This window comes from Cryptotermes secundus, unplaced genomic scaffold (genome assembly GCF_002891405.2).
Source record: "Cryptotermes secundus unplaced genomic scaffold, Csec_1.0 scaffold58, whole genome shotgun sequence".
NCBI lineage: Eukaryota > Metazoa > Arthropoda > Insecta > Blattodea > Kalotermitidae > Cryptotermes > Cryptotermes secundus.
In genome coordinates, this window is record NW_019734309.1 from 1,543 (window position 1) to 19,856 (window position 18,314).

At 39.8% G+C, this 18,314-nt stretch overlaps 1 protein-coding gene across 1 annotated transcript in view; it reads left to right on the forward strand.

Annotated features, from left to right (window-relative positions):
* Window positions 1-1,066: 1,066 nt before the first annotated feature.
* LOC111868400 (serine/threonine-protein kinase Genghis Khan) overlaps window positions 1,067-18,314 on the forward strand; it is a gene marked incomplete at its 5' end in the record, with an annotated part of 60,061 nt that continues 42,813 nt past the window's right edge. Inside the window, 1 exon segment of the mRNA XM_033753031.1 lies at window positions 1,067-1,099. Coding sequence (XP_033608922.1) covers window positions 1,067-1,099 — 33 coding nt within the window.

The following is an 18,314-nucleotide window of genomic DNA, read 5'->3' on the forward strand; positions in this document are numbered from 1 at the left end:
TGGAGAAGAGTACAAGTTATTAAGCTCCTCATTGTGCACTTTTCTCCAACATTCTGTCACTTCATCCCTCTTCGGTCCAAATATTCTCCTCAACACCCTGTTCTCAAACACCCTCAGTCTATGATCCTCCATTAATGTCAGAGACCAAGTTTCACACCCATACAGAACCACAGGCAAAATTATAGTTATGTATATTCTAATTTTTATGTTTTTGGACAACAGACGAGAAGACAAAAGGTTTTGGACTGAATGGTAGCAAGCATTACCCGAGTTCAATCGCCTCTTAATTTCCTCCTGAATCAGGTTTCGATCGTTATCGTTGTTACAAAATATCTGAACTGTGTCACATTTTCAAAACATCTGTTTCCTATCTTTATCTCATGATTTTGCCCTGCATTTTGGTGATGAGACAGTAACATATACTTAGTTTTCTCTGTGTTTACTTCTAGACCAACCTCTTTACTTGCGTCAATTAAAGTTTGTGTGTTTTTGTTTATGGTATCTACATTATCACCCAGTAGATTCACATCATCGGCGTAGACCAACAGCTGATGTGTCCCGTTTAATTTCAGTCCCACCTGGTTTCAACAATAAAAAAAAAGCCATGATCGCTCCCTTCCAAATCATTTCCATTCGCCTTCATGTGTCATCCTGCCCTTAGATGCTGTAGAGCATGCAATACTGAAAGCATTGTGAAATAACCCACCAAACAAAGTCGAGTTGTACTAATTCCAGATTCTTCTAAGTAATTTAGTTGTCACACAAAATCAGTTGAAAAGTTATGTTGTATAGTTTTGAACCATTCTTTTCATAAAGTTTTTCCCACAGTATTTGTCACTTTTTTAAAGATTAAAGTATGAACATGCATTTGTGGGCCACATGTGGTCCATATGCTGCCAGTTGGACAGCCCTGCTGTACAGTACAAGCTTCTGAAGAAAGTCCCTGCTGTATAGGGTCAGTTGGATCTTAACAAATTTCATTACATTTCCAGAGAACTCCGGGACTTCCGACACAAGTTTGAAATCTTATCTCATGATATGAAAGGAAAGGAGTCTCAGATAAAAGAGCTGCAGTCTAAGTTGGAGTCAGGTGAGGGATGTAAGTACAGCTTTTTATTCTTTATTATTAATTTTGCATAGTCATCAGAACTTGATATAAGAGTTTCCAACAAGTCAATGTTGTCTGTGTAATTCTGGATTTGGTAAAGTTTTGAATTTCTCATTTTGGTTTATTTTAATTTTTACATTAATTTGAAATGGATAGGTTTAACATCTGCAAGTTAGGAATATAACGAAACCCCCATTTAATATGCCCTTGTAAAGCAGTGGATTTGAACACTAAATTGAGGAAAATGTTAAATGGAGGAAACTGGACAGACCATTAATTTAGAACAGTTGAAATTGATTGTTGCAAAAGGGGAGACTTTAAATTGACAAAGATTAAGTGGGTATTCCACCAAGTGTGTTAGATAGTTTAGGTTTTTTCGTTTTACAGCAGTGTGTATACCAGTTGTGGTTTGTGTATGTGTTGACATGTAAATCACATATGTCCTTTTGTATGACGCATCCCTTAAATTTGTTCAACTTATGAGTCCATGTTGTGTAAACCCATAACATCGCCGTTGTTTCATGTTTGGCTCCCATGTATAATTGGGCATTCATTCCTGTCAAAATTTTTGCTGCCCACTGTTGTAATATAACCAGTTTTTTTCCTTTTGTCAGAAGAAGTACCAGGTACACAAAAATAAACTTAAAATGTCACCTTTGCAGACATTTTAAATAAGGGTAACATGCAGCACAACATAAAATAAGTTGAAAATAGCAAACGATTCACCAGCCACCCCTGTTTCGTTTGACGTGTGCATATGGTACCCTCTGTCTGCATACACACCCTTCTGTGTCACTGATTCATGTGCATATCATTGTGAATTCCTTAATAAATTAGTTTTGGCTGAATTTGTTTTGATTTTTGTTTTTAAAAAATGTAATATTTATGTAAATTTCCAAATGGGGAATTTTATATTTATGTTTTAATTTATTTAAAGGCAGAATCCAATACCTCACACCACACGCATGTAGGAGTGAACTGTTTTGTATGCTTCTATCATGTACCCTCCGATTGTCCTGTTAAGTTTTGTTCATACTTTGGAGTGCGTGAGTCTAAACTGTATGTGCCCTCACAAACCAGTGACAGCTTCTTAATGCATTGATTGTACAAAATGAAGATTGTAGTACTAAAATACATATGTAGTTCTGCTGTATCTGCTACTGCTGTCTACTGGTCTATATAATGAAACACTGACTTAATCTTAGGAAGCCAGAATTTCATCTAAATAAAATTTAATAATCCAGTTCCTGCATCACAGGAAGTGCATTTTGTCTCCAGTATGAAGACCAGTCACTTAATCGTATTTAAAGAAATAATCAGTGTTTATTCCAAGAATCTGATGAAACACGAAATACACTATTTTGGCAAACTGCAGAGTATTTTGATGTTAAATCAGATGTATATATAATTACAGATCCTTTGAAAGGTTAACTTGGGATGCTCTTATTTGTTAACTCATGTCTCATTGTATGAGTCTGTTTAGAAACTGATATTGTAAAAATTAAGATTTGAAGATACAGAGATACAAATTGGGGGGATATAGAGCTGGCACAGTTGCTGAAGTCACATGTTTATTCATGTAGATTCTAAAGGGCCCTGACAATGGTGCATAACACCCAGAATTACTAGGTTTTTGAACTTTGTTTATTGTCTGGTGTTCTAAAAAAACAATAGAGAACAAAGTGTTTTGGAAACTGAATCTGTTTCCACCCTCACCCTGGGGGAGGGGGGCAGAAACAGATCCAATTTCTCAAACATTAATTTTTCTAGTGTCTCCTTAGAACACCGGACTATGGACAAAGTCCAAAAACCCAGTAATTCTGAATGTTTATTCTTTTTCCAGCTTTTGTTGTTAGCTCAGTATCTAAGTGAATAGGAAATTTGAAAGACTTCTTTAAAATGTAGTAATACAGCATGATTCTGCTTTATGGAAGGGATGTGCTTTTGAAAATGTGTCTGTGAAGCAAACCCTGTTTTTCCATCTACTTCCATATTGTAAGTGGAGAAGCATTTCTGTGCACATTATTTTTCANCAGATGTATATATAATTACAGATCCTTTGAAAGGTTAACTTGGGATGCTCTTATTTGTTAACTCATGTCTCATTGTATGAGTCTGTTTAGAAACTGATATTGTAAAAATTAAGATTTGAAGATACAGAGATACAAATTGGGGGGATATAGAGCTGGCACAGTTGCTGAAGTCACGTGTTTATTCAAGTAGATTCTAAAGGGCCCTGACAATGGTGTATAACACCCAGAATTACTAGGTTTTTGAACTTTCTTTATTGTCTGCTGTTCTTGAAATGCAGTAGAAAACAAAGTGTTTTGGAAACTGAATCTGTTTCCACCCTCACCCTGGGGGAGGGGGGCAGAAACAGATCCAATTTCTGAAACATTATGTTTTCTAGTGTCTCTTTAGAACACTGGACTATGGACAAAGTCCAAAAACCCGGTAATTCTGAATGTTTATTCTTTTTCCAGCTTTTGTTGTTAGCTCAGTATCTAAGTGAATAGGAAATTTGAAAGACTTCTTTAAAATGTAGTAATACAGCATGATTCTGCTTTATGGAAGGGATGTGCTTTTGAAAATGTGTCTGTGAAGCAAACCCTGTTTTTCCATCTACTTCCATATTGTAAGTGGAGAAGCATTTCTGTGCACATTATTTTTCAGTCCATGGTTGTAATAAGCACACATACTTACCCGTCATCACTTTTAGCTTCATAGCCTCTTTCTGGACATCCTAATTAAGAACAATACACTACAATCTAAAATAAGAGTTGGATACCTCAGTTGATACAGCAACAGGCTACGAGCTGGATTTCCCAGGTTGCGTTCCCAACAGTGCAAGATTTTCCCCTCTCCTTGTAATTAAGACCAGCTCTAGGGCTTACCCAGTGGGTACAAGGGGACTCTTTTCCCTTGGGATAAAGTAGCAAGGGCATGAAGCTGACCACTCACCTCCATGTAGTGCCAAGGTCAAGAATGGTGGAGCTATACCTCCACTCACACATATGCCATTCATGGCATGGTGCTTAACTAATTAAGAACAGGGACAGCTTTACGTTTTTACAATCAAAAATATGATGAGCATAGCAGATATCGCTCCACACTTCTGGCACACATNTATTCTTTTTCCAACTTCTGTTGTTAGCTCAATTTCTAAGTGAATAGGAAATTTGAAAGACTTCATTAAAATGTAGTAATACAGCATGATTCTGCTTTATGGAAGGGATGTGCTTTTGAAAATGTGTCTGTGAAGCAAACCCTGTTTTTCCATCTACTTCCATATTGTAAGTGGAGAAGCATTTCTGTGCACATTATTTTTCAGTCCATGGTTGTAATAAGCACACATACTTACCCGTCATCACTTTTAGCTTCATAGCCTCTTTCTGGACATCTTAAGTAAGAACAATACATTACAATCTAAAATAAGAGTTGGGATACCTCAGTTGATATAGCAACAGGCTACGAGCTGGATTTCCCAGGTTGCGTTCCCAACACTGCAAGATTTTCCCCTCTCATTGTAGTTAAGACCAGCTCTAGGGCTTACCCAGTGGGTACAGGGGGACTCTTTTCCCTTGGGGTAAAGTAGCAGGGGCATGAAGCTGACCACTCACCTCCATGTAGTGCCAAGGTCAAGAATGGTGGAGCTATACCTCCATTCACACATGCCATTCATGGCATGGTGCTTAACTAATTAAGAACAGGGACAGCTTTACGTTTTTACAATCAAAAATATGATGAGCATAGCAGATATCGCTCCACACTTCTGGCACACATGTGTAGGCTGCGCATCCTGCATTGTTGTTGCTGAAGCATGTGCATATGTAAACCAGATTTCCTAACAGGTAGTCATTCCTTAAACAGTTAGTCTTGGCCAAGTGGCCTCCGTAGTCTAGAGGTAACGTTCCCACCACATGACTCGTAGTACGCGAGTTCAAATACCCGGCGGAGGTCGTCAAATTTTTAAGGGTGGAAAAATTCAGGGAACAAGTCGTCCAGGAGGGACTTTAAGCTGTGGGTCCCGTGTCGTAGCTTTACGGCACGTAAAAGAACCTCACTGAGCCAAATTAATGGGCGTTTCCCACCCAACAGCAGTCTCTAATACCTCTGGTAGATGGGGGAAGCATTATAGATACCTCTCAGCTAGTAGAGCTGGTCTCGCTGGCTGGGCGGGACTGATGGTAAGCACCAGTACTGGTAGGATATAGAGACTGGTAGGAAATCATAGAGGGAAGCACAATGGACCAATACAGGTCTCAGTGCATGGGGAAACCCACCCTCTCCAATAACTAACTAACTAGTCTTGGCCAAATTTATTGGTTCCATTTTGTTTTTTAAAAAATTAATATTTGTGCAAATTTCCAAAAAGGCAAATTTGTGAGAATTTTGTGGTCATGTCATATAATTTCCATGGGATAGAAAGAAATTTGTAACTCAACTGTCTGTAATGCTGGGGGACACTGTATTAAGATGCTTATCCTGAGCCCAGGGATTTCCACTGACTTTTATATCCCCAAAGGTTATTTTTTATGGCAGACATGACCTCAGATGTTGCATAACATGTTTTGGACATCATTGAAAGGCAACCAATAGATCACATAGACAACAGTTCACCAAAACACATCACACACAACACTACAACCCCACCCGCATGCACAGGACCGGCACAATATAGATGACCTGTTGTGACGCATCACAACCATCACTGGGTTTCACAGAAAACCCGTAATCAGCTGATAAATTTTGTTTTAGCAAAACACATTTTAAGTACTGTCGTTTACCCCTTATGAGACGGCGAATGCACATAATACACTTGAAACGTTTCCTTTGAAATGTTGGTCACATTCTGATGAGGGCCATCATCAACCGAAACATGTAAAGGCTTTCTTTGATATAAAAAAACCTGGTGCACTTGATGGAATTCATTCTTAATTTTAACCAGAAGGTTTGTTTCTTAGAAATTTATTTGAAATTTTTTTAACACCTGCAAATGATACCACATTTAGTTTCAAGACCGGAACCTCTTCGAATCCACTATTAGCTTCCATGTTGTTGAAATTCACATTATACATTTCGTTGACTGAACCTTCTCTGGGGTCTACCCAGCGGGTGCCAAGAGCTCTTTGCCCAGGGGTAAAGCAGCTGTGGTGTGAAGCTGACCACTCAGCATCTTCTAGTGCCAAGGTCAAGATGGTGAGAGCTATACCTCCAACTCGGAATTAATTAAGCACAGGGATATAGGAGCTGGGTCATGATAGTAACCACTCCTGTCTAGTGCCAAGCATAGGGAGAGACTGGAACTATACCTCCACAAGAACGCCACTGTTTATAGTAGGCTTTATCCTTTTACATTTCATTGACAAAAATTTGTTTCAGTGCTTGAATCGCAGGTTCAATTCCTGATGAGGCCGTTGGATATTTCAATTTACCTAATCCTTCCAACCACATTGTGGCCCCAGGTTTGACTCACCCTCTAACAGAAATGAGTACCAGGAATCTTACGTTTACTTGAATCCCTGAAAGTTACAGATCCAGTATTCATTTGAAAGGCATGGTTTGAAATGGCTGAAAAAGTTAGGACAGGGCTCTCAGAATCACAGAAAGGATCATGGAAATAAGAGTACATATTTTCTGAATACACAACTTTTATGTGGGCCTCATCTTGACCATGCTGGTCACTTGCCTCATACCACATTGGCCCAGTGTTGATCTCAGTTCAGGCCATATGGGCTTCATGATGGACAGAGTGGCACTGGAGTAGGTTTTCTCCTAATACTTTTTTTTTTAAATTCACTTAGTCGGGGGTGGAGTCCAGCTGGGTCCACTTGGCACGTCGGCCACTGATTGGCCTATTGTAGCCTGCCCCGGGTGATATGATGATGGAGAATTTGGTGGAATGAAGATTGACGGTGGAAACTGAAGTACTCGGAGATAACCTGCCCCAGTGCCACTTTGTCCACCACAAATTCCACTTGACCAGACCCGGGCTTGAACCCAGACTGCTGCAGTGAGAAGCCAGCAAGTAACTGCTTGAGCTCTGGCGCGGCCTTCTTCTAATACTTTAGTTTCTTGCACCAATTCTCATTCCTTCAGATGCTCCATACTCCTCTGTGACCCATCACCTTGTGCTGGTACAGTGAGCTTGGTAGGGGACTTGGTCTCACCCCACCATATAAACAACCCAGAATTTCTGGGAAGAACTAATTATCTGCTTACCTTTCATATGACACAGACTGCATAGAAAATGCATACAACAGTTCATTTACTGAGCTGTTGCCTACCAGCTGGGCCATTATCTAGCAACAATGGGGTGGTGGATACACATGTGGGCGCACAGACTTCTAGTGTTCTGGCTTTCAGGAATTAGGGGGCATACACAGACACAGACATATAGACATACAGACAGCAAGGTGATCTCATAAGCCTCCTTTTATTTTTTCAAAATGGGGAAAGACCTTGCCGTTACCTCTTTGTACTAATTATGTCGATGTTTTATCCTTTGAATATTGGATTTTGGATTCAAAAATAAATTTTTTGAAACAAGAAACAAGTTAATTTAAATGTGTCATTGTTTACATTACTTGTAATTGTAAATTATTTTCCCGTTAATAGCTCTTCTGCACTGAACTGTAAGAGGACTAAAATATGCCCTGCTTTGACCAACATGATGGGTTGTGAAATGTTTGTGAAGTTGTGATTGTCATGCTTTCATGTGGATCCATTTCAAGCCATGAACTTGTGGTAACTTGTGTTTGACACAATTATAAAACCAGTATACATTGCCCCCAGTAAATTTGGAGAATCGTTTTTGTCAGTGTGGTCCAAAGTTTGTGCAGCATCATATGAAGTTTTTATTGAATGCACTAAACAGTGGCATGAAATGGTGGATGGTAGTGAATGCATGCCTTTGCTTGCTTGTTTACTTCCCAATGCTTGAATTCTGAACATGTTTCTACATGTAGTCAGATCATCTGGCATGAAACTTTCATGTGTTATCCCTATACCTGTTCTGCTCTAAATCAGTAGCTCTTCTTAGCTGACACATTTCAGTCATAAATCTCATATTCTTGAGGCATTATTATGTGAGATGGAGGCTGATTTTGGGAGTAACTGATGCATACATTTGAAGATGAGATAGAAGCAGTTAGGGGAAAAAGAGAGACCCACAATGTTACACACGTTTCATGTTATTCTATTGATCTTTGTCCTTCAGCCTAATTTCTGTCATATATGGAAATAATTTTGGATATTGGTTCTCTTTCCATCTTGAGGCAGCTGGAATATGAAGAAATTCCTACTCTCTTAGGCCCCAGCTGTTATCGCATTGACTAGTGCTTTAGAGTTGGTCCACATGTGGGTGTCACAGAATACAAATTTCGCCAAACAGGTTCATCTAGCAGTAGCACTTTAGATTTGAATTTGGGAGGTGATAGATACAGAACTTCTAAGTATATGTTGCTGTCTCGTCACCAAAATGCAGGGCAAAATCATGACATAAAGATAGGAAACAGATGTAAGTTTTGAGGTTTTCACGGCGATGACAATGAAGAAAGTTGTCTTCTGGGTTTAGGCACCGTGTATTCTTCGTTCTGGCCGACGTTTCGGAGGAACGTAGCGCCTCCATCTTCAGAGCAGTTGAATAGCTGCGGAGAGCAGTAGCTATGTTTTGATGTTTTGATGACAGATGTTTTGAAAATGTGGCACAGTTCAGATATTTGGCAACGACGATAACAAACCAAACCCTGATTGAGGAGGAAATTAAGAGGAGATTGAATTTGGGTAATGCTTGCTACCAGTCGTCTTGTCCGCTGTCCAAAAACACAAAAATTAGAATATACAAAACTATAATTTTGCCTGTGGTTCTATATGGGTGTGAAACTTGGTCTCTGACAGTAAGGGAAGAACATAGACTGAGGGTGTTTGAGAATAGGGTCTTGAGAAGAATATTTTAACCAGAGAGAAATGAAGTGACAAGGGGTTGGAAACTGTGGAAACTGTAGCTAGGGATGGGAATTGCTAAATTTTCAATGGCAATTCCACTGGTATTACATATTTACATTTAATATACAGCCATGTGGATGTTTGATACCAGTTCCTTAACCCAGTACCCAGTAATGTACAGCCCCCAGACCACTTGTGGGTCCACAGAGACTTCTGTTGAATGCATTTTCTTTGGATAGTATATCATACTTTTTGTATTTTCAACCAGCATCGTTTTCAAGCTGTATCGCATCACAGTTGGCAACTCAGTCAAATATATCATTCTTACAGTACCATCAATAAGACAGCTGTCTAGTATTAATAATGGTTTTATTCTTACCCACTATATGCAATCATCAAATCAGATTCACAGTCAAGTCACTATTTTTGTTAGATCTGGACAACATAAGTAGATAAACATGAGATGGTTGCTAGAGTCAGGAGTGTTGTTCCGGTAGTCCATGGGGTTCAGAATGTTGCAAAACTTTCCCTTAGCCTTCATCATCTAATAACGGGATTTTAAATCCCACCTGTACTGTGGGATTGGTGGCTGGATTTTAACCTGCATAGACTAACGTCAGTTTAGGCAGAACCTTGACCATTTATATGCAAAATGAAATAAGATGAAAGTGAATGGGTGGCGAATAACAGAGGCAGACAGTGGATGAACAGTCCTGTTAGCTTTGTCTCTGTCCCATGCTCCCCCTTTTGTGCATGTAGCCAAGGTCCTTGGTAATTGAATGTATGTATAACATTGCAGTTCTCAGCCATCTGGCTCATGTGCATGTTGCATTTGTAATATTGCAAAACACGGCCATTGAATCTTAATATGACCATGAGGGGATTTCTGTACTAGTTGTATTTGGAACAGTGTAGAGGAACTAACAGTAATATGGTGGTGTACTAAAGAAGCATTTTATTAACAGTATTTTTAAGTGTTAAGTGTTTGAGGTAAGTATGTATATATATGTTCTTTGCTTTAATTATATTTCTTACCTTACAGTCTGTATTCATTGAATCAAAACATTGCTTTTGAACTCGCACATAATAAGCAGAAAGTTACACAGGTCATACTGCCCCACTGACATATCGTGGATTTTAGGTTTGGGTTATAATGCTGTATAGTTGGGAGAGNCCCATGTGCATGTTGCATTTGTAATATTGCAAAACACGGCCAGTGAATCTTAATGTGACCATGAGGGGATTTCTGTACTAGTTGTATTTGGAACAGTATAGAGGAACTAACAGTAATTAACAGTATTTTTAAGTGTTAAGTGTTTGAGGTAAGTATGTATATATATGTTCTTTGCTTTAATTATATTTCTTACCTTACAGTCTGTATTCATTGAATCAAAACATTGCTTTTGAACTCGCACATAATAAGCAGAAAGTTACACAGGTCATACTGCCCCACTGACATATCGTGGATTTTAGGTTTGGGTTATAATGCTGTGTAGTTGGTAGAGCCTGACATTTCAGAGGAATGTATTGCCTCCATCTATGGGGTCGTGGAGTAAGCCAGGCATGAAACCGACAGCAAGCTTGACACAGCTGGTAGCCAGCTCAAGGTCGTGCAGTCACTGCTCTTCTGATCTCTCCTGTTGTTACTGCACCTGTATATTTGTATAAATGCAGTCACTGCTCTTCTGATTTCTCCTGTTGTTACTGCATCTGTATATTTGTATAAATGCAGTCACTGCTCTTCTGATCTCTCATGTTGTTACTGCACCTGTATATTTGTATAAATGTTTTGCAGGCTGTCATTTTGTGTGAAAAGCAAATTGATGGTATGGTTTTTGTGACTTTTCAGTCATTCTTTACTGCTTAACATGCTTAGGAAACATGAAAGAAAGAGACAGCTTGGGACATTTAGGCATAGATGGAAGGATAATATAAAAAGGTATAATAAAAAAATATGGGGGTTGGACTTGTGCTAGATTCATTTGGTTTACACTAGGATCAGTGGTGGAATCTTGTGAATACAATAATGAACCTCTGATTTCCATAAACTCCTTGAACTCTGAGGAAATACCAAACATTGGGCTTGTGTAGCATTCATATTTTGTGTTCAGGAGGTTTGAGGTTCAGGTCTTACCTTGGAGGTCACTTTTCCTGAAAGGTTATTCATAGTTTTTATCATTTGTTTCTGGTGAATGATGGGATAGTACTTCATGTTGGGCCAGACCCGCTTTCTTCGATCTTTCAAGTTTATTATTCACTGATCATCCTCTGATTTGATGCTGCACCCTAGAGATGTTAATAAGCATCATTAACCATATCATATATAGACATCAGAATTAAATGTTCATGTTTTGCATGTCGCGCTATAGGTCAGTATTGCGTGCTCCTTCCAAATCTCATTTCTTTTAACCACAGGGTCCATCTTCAGCCGCATAACCCTCATAAACATGAGCTGTATAAGCAGGAATAATACTGTATTTAGGGTATCATGAAGGTGGAGGCACCAGGTTCCTTTGAAATGTACCAGACTGCACTGTGTCATATTCCAGAAGACAGTAATATTCACTTTGATCAGTTTGTACCATCCATCTTCACAGCAGAAAGTATTTGGGGGAGGTTTTTTTACTATGTCGATGGCTTTCCTGATGGTACGGGGCAGTGAGACAATGTTGTGCATTAGATGCGGTCATGAAAACGTGAACCCTTTCAACACTGAGACTAGTCTTTGTGGTTATGGCACCATATGTTTTTGTGAACAGGTTCTGTCATTTCAGAGGAATGAACCGGGTAATACGTCCAAAATGAGCTCCCCTACCCAGGCCCTTGATGGGAGTAAAATAAGGCTGTTTTCTCACTGTGACCCTAAAAATGGCAGTTATTGTAATTTTTCACACAGTCCCATTTTCCTTATGAAAATAACGTAAGATCCCTGGAATAATCCATTGTGTCCCACCATCCCACTTCCAACCTGTGCTCCCTATAAGGTCTTTCCTCCCCAGTTGGCTTGGACTGGGGGACTTTCTTTCCTCTTGTGACCCATGACCACCCCCTTGTAACATGCATATGTAGCAGCCAATTCCTACAGACTTCAGCACTGAAGACGGAGGTGGCATGCTCCTGTGAAACATCAGTAGCTGCCTAGAAAACTAGCAGTGTCACGACACAGAAGACCTGCTGTCTTAGCAATCACCGCCATGAAAGCCTCAAAACTTAACATTCTTAACATTACTGTATTAAGTGTCCAGTGAAGTTATTACTGTTTTGAAAGTACATTCATGTTTCGTGTTGTGCTGCAGATTTCATTTTCTACCTGTACGTTTTGTACTAATTTCTTTGGTTATATTGCCCATTATGATTATAGTTTATGTTCCTCTTTCTTGCTCCTTTAGACAGAATGCCCCTATTTATTGGTGTTACAAGCTGCCTGTGGGGTTTGCTTCTACTCCTTATGAAAATCTATTTCTGACCATGCGACCAACTTACCGGAGTCGGAAAGGTGTTCCTATCACCACCTCGCCGTCTGGTAAAGTACTGGTTGCTGCTGTGCTGGTGCTTTCTGTTTGTGATTAGTTTGACAGTTCCTTCCCCCTTTCACCCAGTAATTCACCCCTGCTCTGTTGTAATCTAGGTTTGAAGTTTCAGTTTTGAGTTTGATGTAGGGGTTGGCCATGAATGATGTCGCGCTTGAGGCGATGGCAGATACAATCCTGCATGTCGAGGTACAGTAGCAGTAGTTTGACAGTTCGACAGAACATTTGAAGCATCACGATACTCACAAATGAATGGCCTTCCTAACCGCTTCTGTCTGCTTATAGTGTTAAATCCTAATAACTTTCCTTTATTCACTAGCTCACTTTAACAAATTCACTTCCAATGCTGTCACGTACCAGTGCCAGTCTTGACTTTCTGTTGCCACTCTGTGTAAATGTAATTTTCTAAGTTTGTGACAGTTGTCAGTTTCTTATATGAACATTATGTCAGACAGCGTAGCGTAGCAATAAATTGCTGCTGGCCCTCACCAGCACAGTTGTCTTCATTTTGGCCCCCGTCAGGACACATGACCAAATTTTGGTTTGCTCCAAGACTGTGTATGTGTTAGGAAATGGGGCCTCCTCTTTGACAAGAGGAGGGGGTTCATCTCCCTGAGTAGGTGCCACGCTATATCAGACATTGTCCATTTTTGTGGGATATGTGTAACGTACACACAACATCTCAGAAACTGCATTCATTTCCGTCGTCATACTTGACAAGGGAAAGGCATCTGTTCAGTTGGGTCCTTTAAGAAAGATGTGCTCTCTGATGGAGATTCAGTCCTGTGATGGGCTGATCAGAGTAAGATTATTTGAGCCCTGCTTATACTGGAAGACAAATTAATCCACCCTTGACAGTGTTGCGTGTGTTAAATATACCCAAGACAGTGAACGTTGCCCAACATTATATACTCTTATAATATCATTTTCTCCTTCAGATGTCACTGATGTATAGAGAAAATTTAGATTTACACTGTCAGAGCTTGAAACAGTCAAAATATACAGCAATTGGTTGTTGTTCTCGTGTTCTTTTCCATTTTCACTTCAGGTATAATGAGTTAAAAATCCAGTTTTCGTGAAAAGATGGCCGACCTACCAGATTGGATGACAGCATGACAGTGAATGAGTTGACTTTGTGTCGATATGCTGTGACTGACTTGGTTTTGAGATTAATGCTTTTTGTAACTTAAATTTTCTTGTTAAGTTCTTACAGAAATGAATTTGTTTTAATTGCGTTTGATCTTGCTGTGATTTTTAGTTATTTTAATACAAAATAACTGCCAGGTACTGATCATCTATGAGATGCATATCAGCAGTCACTTGTCATCTTTGCAGTGACTTGCTTGATCACTGCTCGTTTGTTACACTTAAATAGACGAAGTGTTTTATAAGTTCATTTTGTTTAAGAAATGAAATGAAGAGCATTAGGATCAATAAATGAAACTGAATATGATGCCATTAGCAACATATTTACTAAACTGTCTACTACTGAAACTTGTTTTATAGACATCAAAGGAATTTCTACAAAGGAGTCTTGATATGGTTTATGCTTTGAGCTATTACCAGTTCTCCGATTGAACTTTCGGATAATGTACTATGTGAAATATATTCAGCTTGAAAAATAATCTTTTATCAAAATGCAGACTTTGTTGCAAAAAAAAAAAAACAGGTACCTAGGCATAGACTGTTATGGTCATATTAAAATTGATCTTAAAGAAACAGGGTGGGAGAGTGTTGATTGGATTCATCTGGATAGGTAGGGATGAGGAACAAATTCTTGAGAATAAAAACCCATATATAGGGACACACGGTAGACTGTGAAGAGTCACGGTGTAAGCGCCAGTTTGGCGTTTTCATTATTTATTCATCTACATACCATTGTATAAAAGTCTAGTACTTGTCATTATGTAGCAGTCATAGCGTTAGTAGTTATGGATGGGACCACTTGGTAGCAGTGAGGGGTACACTGCAGTCGCATTTTATGCAAAGATGTGTTCATCAGGAAGTTGCATTATTCAAGTAAAGTTTTAAAACACGTGATTATTGCCAAATTTTTTTTGTATTCGCAATTATTTCAAACTGTGCACATAAAATGAGATTTCATGGATATTTTTTACACTGCACTATTTCAAATTAGCATAAGACATGATTGCACTATACCTGTTCTTTGCCCAGCATTGCAGTCTCAGCCTTTATAGGAAACAAATTTCTGTCACTTATCACTTGCATACTTAGTGATATCGTGATTTAATGTACAAGAGTGGATCAGGGGAGGGGATAGCTTTGGAACCTGTAGTTAGAGATGGAAATTAGTTTGAAAGTTCTCCATTTGCCACATTTTAGACCATTCAGAGTAATAATATGCTGCATAGTAATACAAGAGAACACTTCAAAATGTATAACGGAGGAAGTGGAGCATATGATGATAATGTTGCAATGGTAACTGTTAGTGAAATCTGTGATGTGTCTGTCAGTATATTTACTTTATATCAGAGGCACAAATCACGTAGCCACCAACTGTTATGGTTGGTCAAGTTATGTCTGAAAGAAATGCATCTGTGTTGTTTATTGGTGATAAGGGCAGTGGTCATTGTGAAGCTCTGGTTCCAGTCGGAGGAAAAGAGAGGTTAGATGTCTGACATTCGTGTTTATAGACAATCTGTTTTACACAAACATTTCCTGTAGTTAGCATCACTGCTTAATGCATATTGCTATTCTGCATCTTAGTACAAATGTAGCTGCCTTTCTGGAACATTGAGGCTATATTTTTGACGGAGTTTGTTTTTAATAATTTCTGATTGGAATTTCGGTGTGCTAGTAAACAAAAATAAACTTAGGAATGTGAATTTGGTGTATCAGTAAAACAAGCCCATTATTTTGCATGCGACCATTGCTCGTGGGACTCTGTTAACTTTTAGATCACATACATCTGAGAGTCGGAGAGACACAACAGCTTTTTGGCACAAGCTTTTACTTGAGCTCTGATATCATCTGATTTAATTCTGGTCAAATCATGATGTATTTGCAGTCTTTTTTTTTTTTCGAACACAGTCGATTTTATGAAAGTTTTTAGTTGTATTGTACATTCTTTATCATTGTGCTGTGAAATTTATATTCTCATCAAAACCTATAGCTGCACTATATCCACAGTTTATACAGGAATATGTCATTACGACATTGTTTACATAGTAAAGTCTTGAGAATTTTGAAAATAGATACCAAGATTTCAGAGGAACTTGCTGATTCAATCTTCAAACTCTTGACCTTGAAGAGAGAGGCAGCAAGATCTTCCAAAACAAAAGTTACCTGTCTGCCAGACTGTTGGGCTTGACATCCCAGAGGATGTAGTTCTCATGTACACAGCCATCAGAGCCTCAATTCTCACAAGAAGACCTTTGTTTGAAACCAAATTTTATTTCACAGCCAGGTAGATGTGAGTCATGGACAGACGCTTAAGTATTAGATACATATTGATTTGTGGGGGACAACTTCTCGTTGCCCCAAGCACTTGGAGCACTGCTGGGTCTGTTGTGCACCCCATGATCTTGTTAGGGTCCTTTGGAGAGCCCCAGTCGCAATGCTAGAGCCAGAACCAATTTGATCAAGGCCCTCAAATATATGAGATGTAACCATGCAGAGCCTGAGATTGCTGTTCTGCACACAACCAAAGCTGGGCATTGACATAATGCAGGAAGGGGAGGGAGGACTCTTTCTCCTGCCCACATTTTGTACATGTGGCACTTTCCAACAGGTCTGTAGCCTGCAGGCACCATGGCAGTGCACAGTGACCAGTCGGAAGTTCTGTTACTAGCCAGAAGTGTTTACAGTTCAAGGACAGAAGACTTCTGGACAGTTCTTTGGAATGAAGAGTACTCTCTTAGTCGGAAGTTCTGTTACTAGCCAGAAGTGTTTACAGTTCAAGGACAGAAGACTTCTGGACAGTTCTTTGGAATGAAGAGTACTCTCTTCTGTGATCTGTCACATAGTCTGTTGAAAGTCAACTGATGTTTCAGAGGAACATACAGCCTCCATCTTTAGGGTCAAAGAAGCCAAAGAAGATCCCAGTGTGAAAGCAGATGGCAAGCAGGCTTATTTGACCCTGAAGAGGAAAAGGGGTGGGGGCGATATGTTCCTTTGAAACGTCAGTTGTTATATCTCAGAAAACAGAGCTCTTCATACCACCAGTGTGGGAACTTCGACTCCTACATAGTTCATGAGAATGTTCTTAAGAGCAGTAGAGGACCCAGCAACTGAGGCTGCCAGAGTAGGGCAAGAAGACACTGGGGCCTCTTTAGAGGAATTTTCACGGACTATTAAATTAGGCTCTTCTGACAGCTGTAGCTCGGGAAATGTAATGTCATGCCCTGCAGGTGGGGTGGGGGCAAGATATGGTGGGATGTCTGTGTACAGTCCAAGGGCTCGTTCACTACACTGTGTCGTTAGTGTCACGAATACTATCTCACACCTTACTGGAGGACATCGGGTGCCTGCCATTTCCTGAGACCCATCAGTAGGAGGCACATGGACTCTCTTGGACCTTATACAAACTATTGATGTTTAAGATTGCTGCTGCTAACATTTAGGACCTGGGACAGCACGGTCAGTATAGCAATGGGCTATGGGCTAGAAGACCAGGGTAAGATACTTTTCTCTTGTCCAAAGCATCCAGACCATGCTCTGGGGCCCACCCAGCCTGTTATCCAATAGAAATGGGGCTCTTTCCCTGAGCTAAAGTAGTCAACACAGTTGGTATAACAACGGGCTATAGGCTGGATGGCCAGGATTCAATTCCTAGCTGCTCTGGAGCCTACCCAGCCTCTTATCCAGTGGGAACAGGGTCCTCTCCCTGGGGTAAAGCGGTCAGTGCGCAAAGCTGACCACTCACCTTTGTCTAGTGCCAAAGTCAAGAATGGTGGACCTATACCTTCACTCTCCCCTACATCTTCATGGCATGATGCTTAATTAATTAAGCACAGGGAGAACTGTCTTCACTGCTGACATTAGATTGGCATGCAGTTGGCTGTTGTTGATCCCCTTACAGGGAGAGGTGGAAAAAGTGATGGTCAGTTAATAAGATCTTCTGTCAATAGGTCATTGATGTTAGCCCATTGAAGTTTGAAATTCATCTAAATAATAGTTAAAAAGGCAGTTCCTACCTCAGAGACGGACTGCATCTCAGTTAGTGCTCTTCAGAAAAGTCATTGCTGTTTATATTGCGGTAGGCCAAACTGAAGTGCCTTCTTAATGTTAACACAGATGTACATGCAACAACTGTTCTAGGATTCCTGAAGAACTTATCCCTTCACTTCTGAAGGGTTTTGGTAGTGGTATATTTTACTTAGTACTGTCACGTAGTATGATGATGTTTTGAACTGGATATCAGATTTATTGACCACTTATACCCTCACAACTCCTGACTCCACTTTACAGATCACTGTTACATATTAAGTCTTTTCCAGCCCACAGTGTCCTTACTAGTAGTTGCCTGGTAACGGCTGTAACAGGCTGTTCCTCTGCTTCTGGGTTCAAGTCCTCTCTGAACAGCAGCTTCCTTCCAACGGAATTTGTTCTTCACACTCTCCAATGCAGAATTGTACTTGGTTGCCCCAATTGTCATCCTTATAACCCCTTTGCAAGTAGAAAACACCGTTTTCAACAGTACCTCTATTGTTGCATGCATATACATCGCCATGGGGACATGTTTAGAGAGCCATTGCCTAGAAACGGCT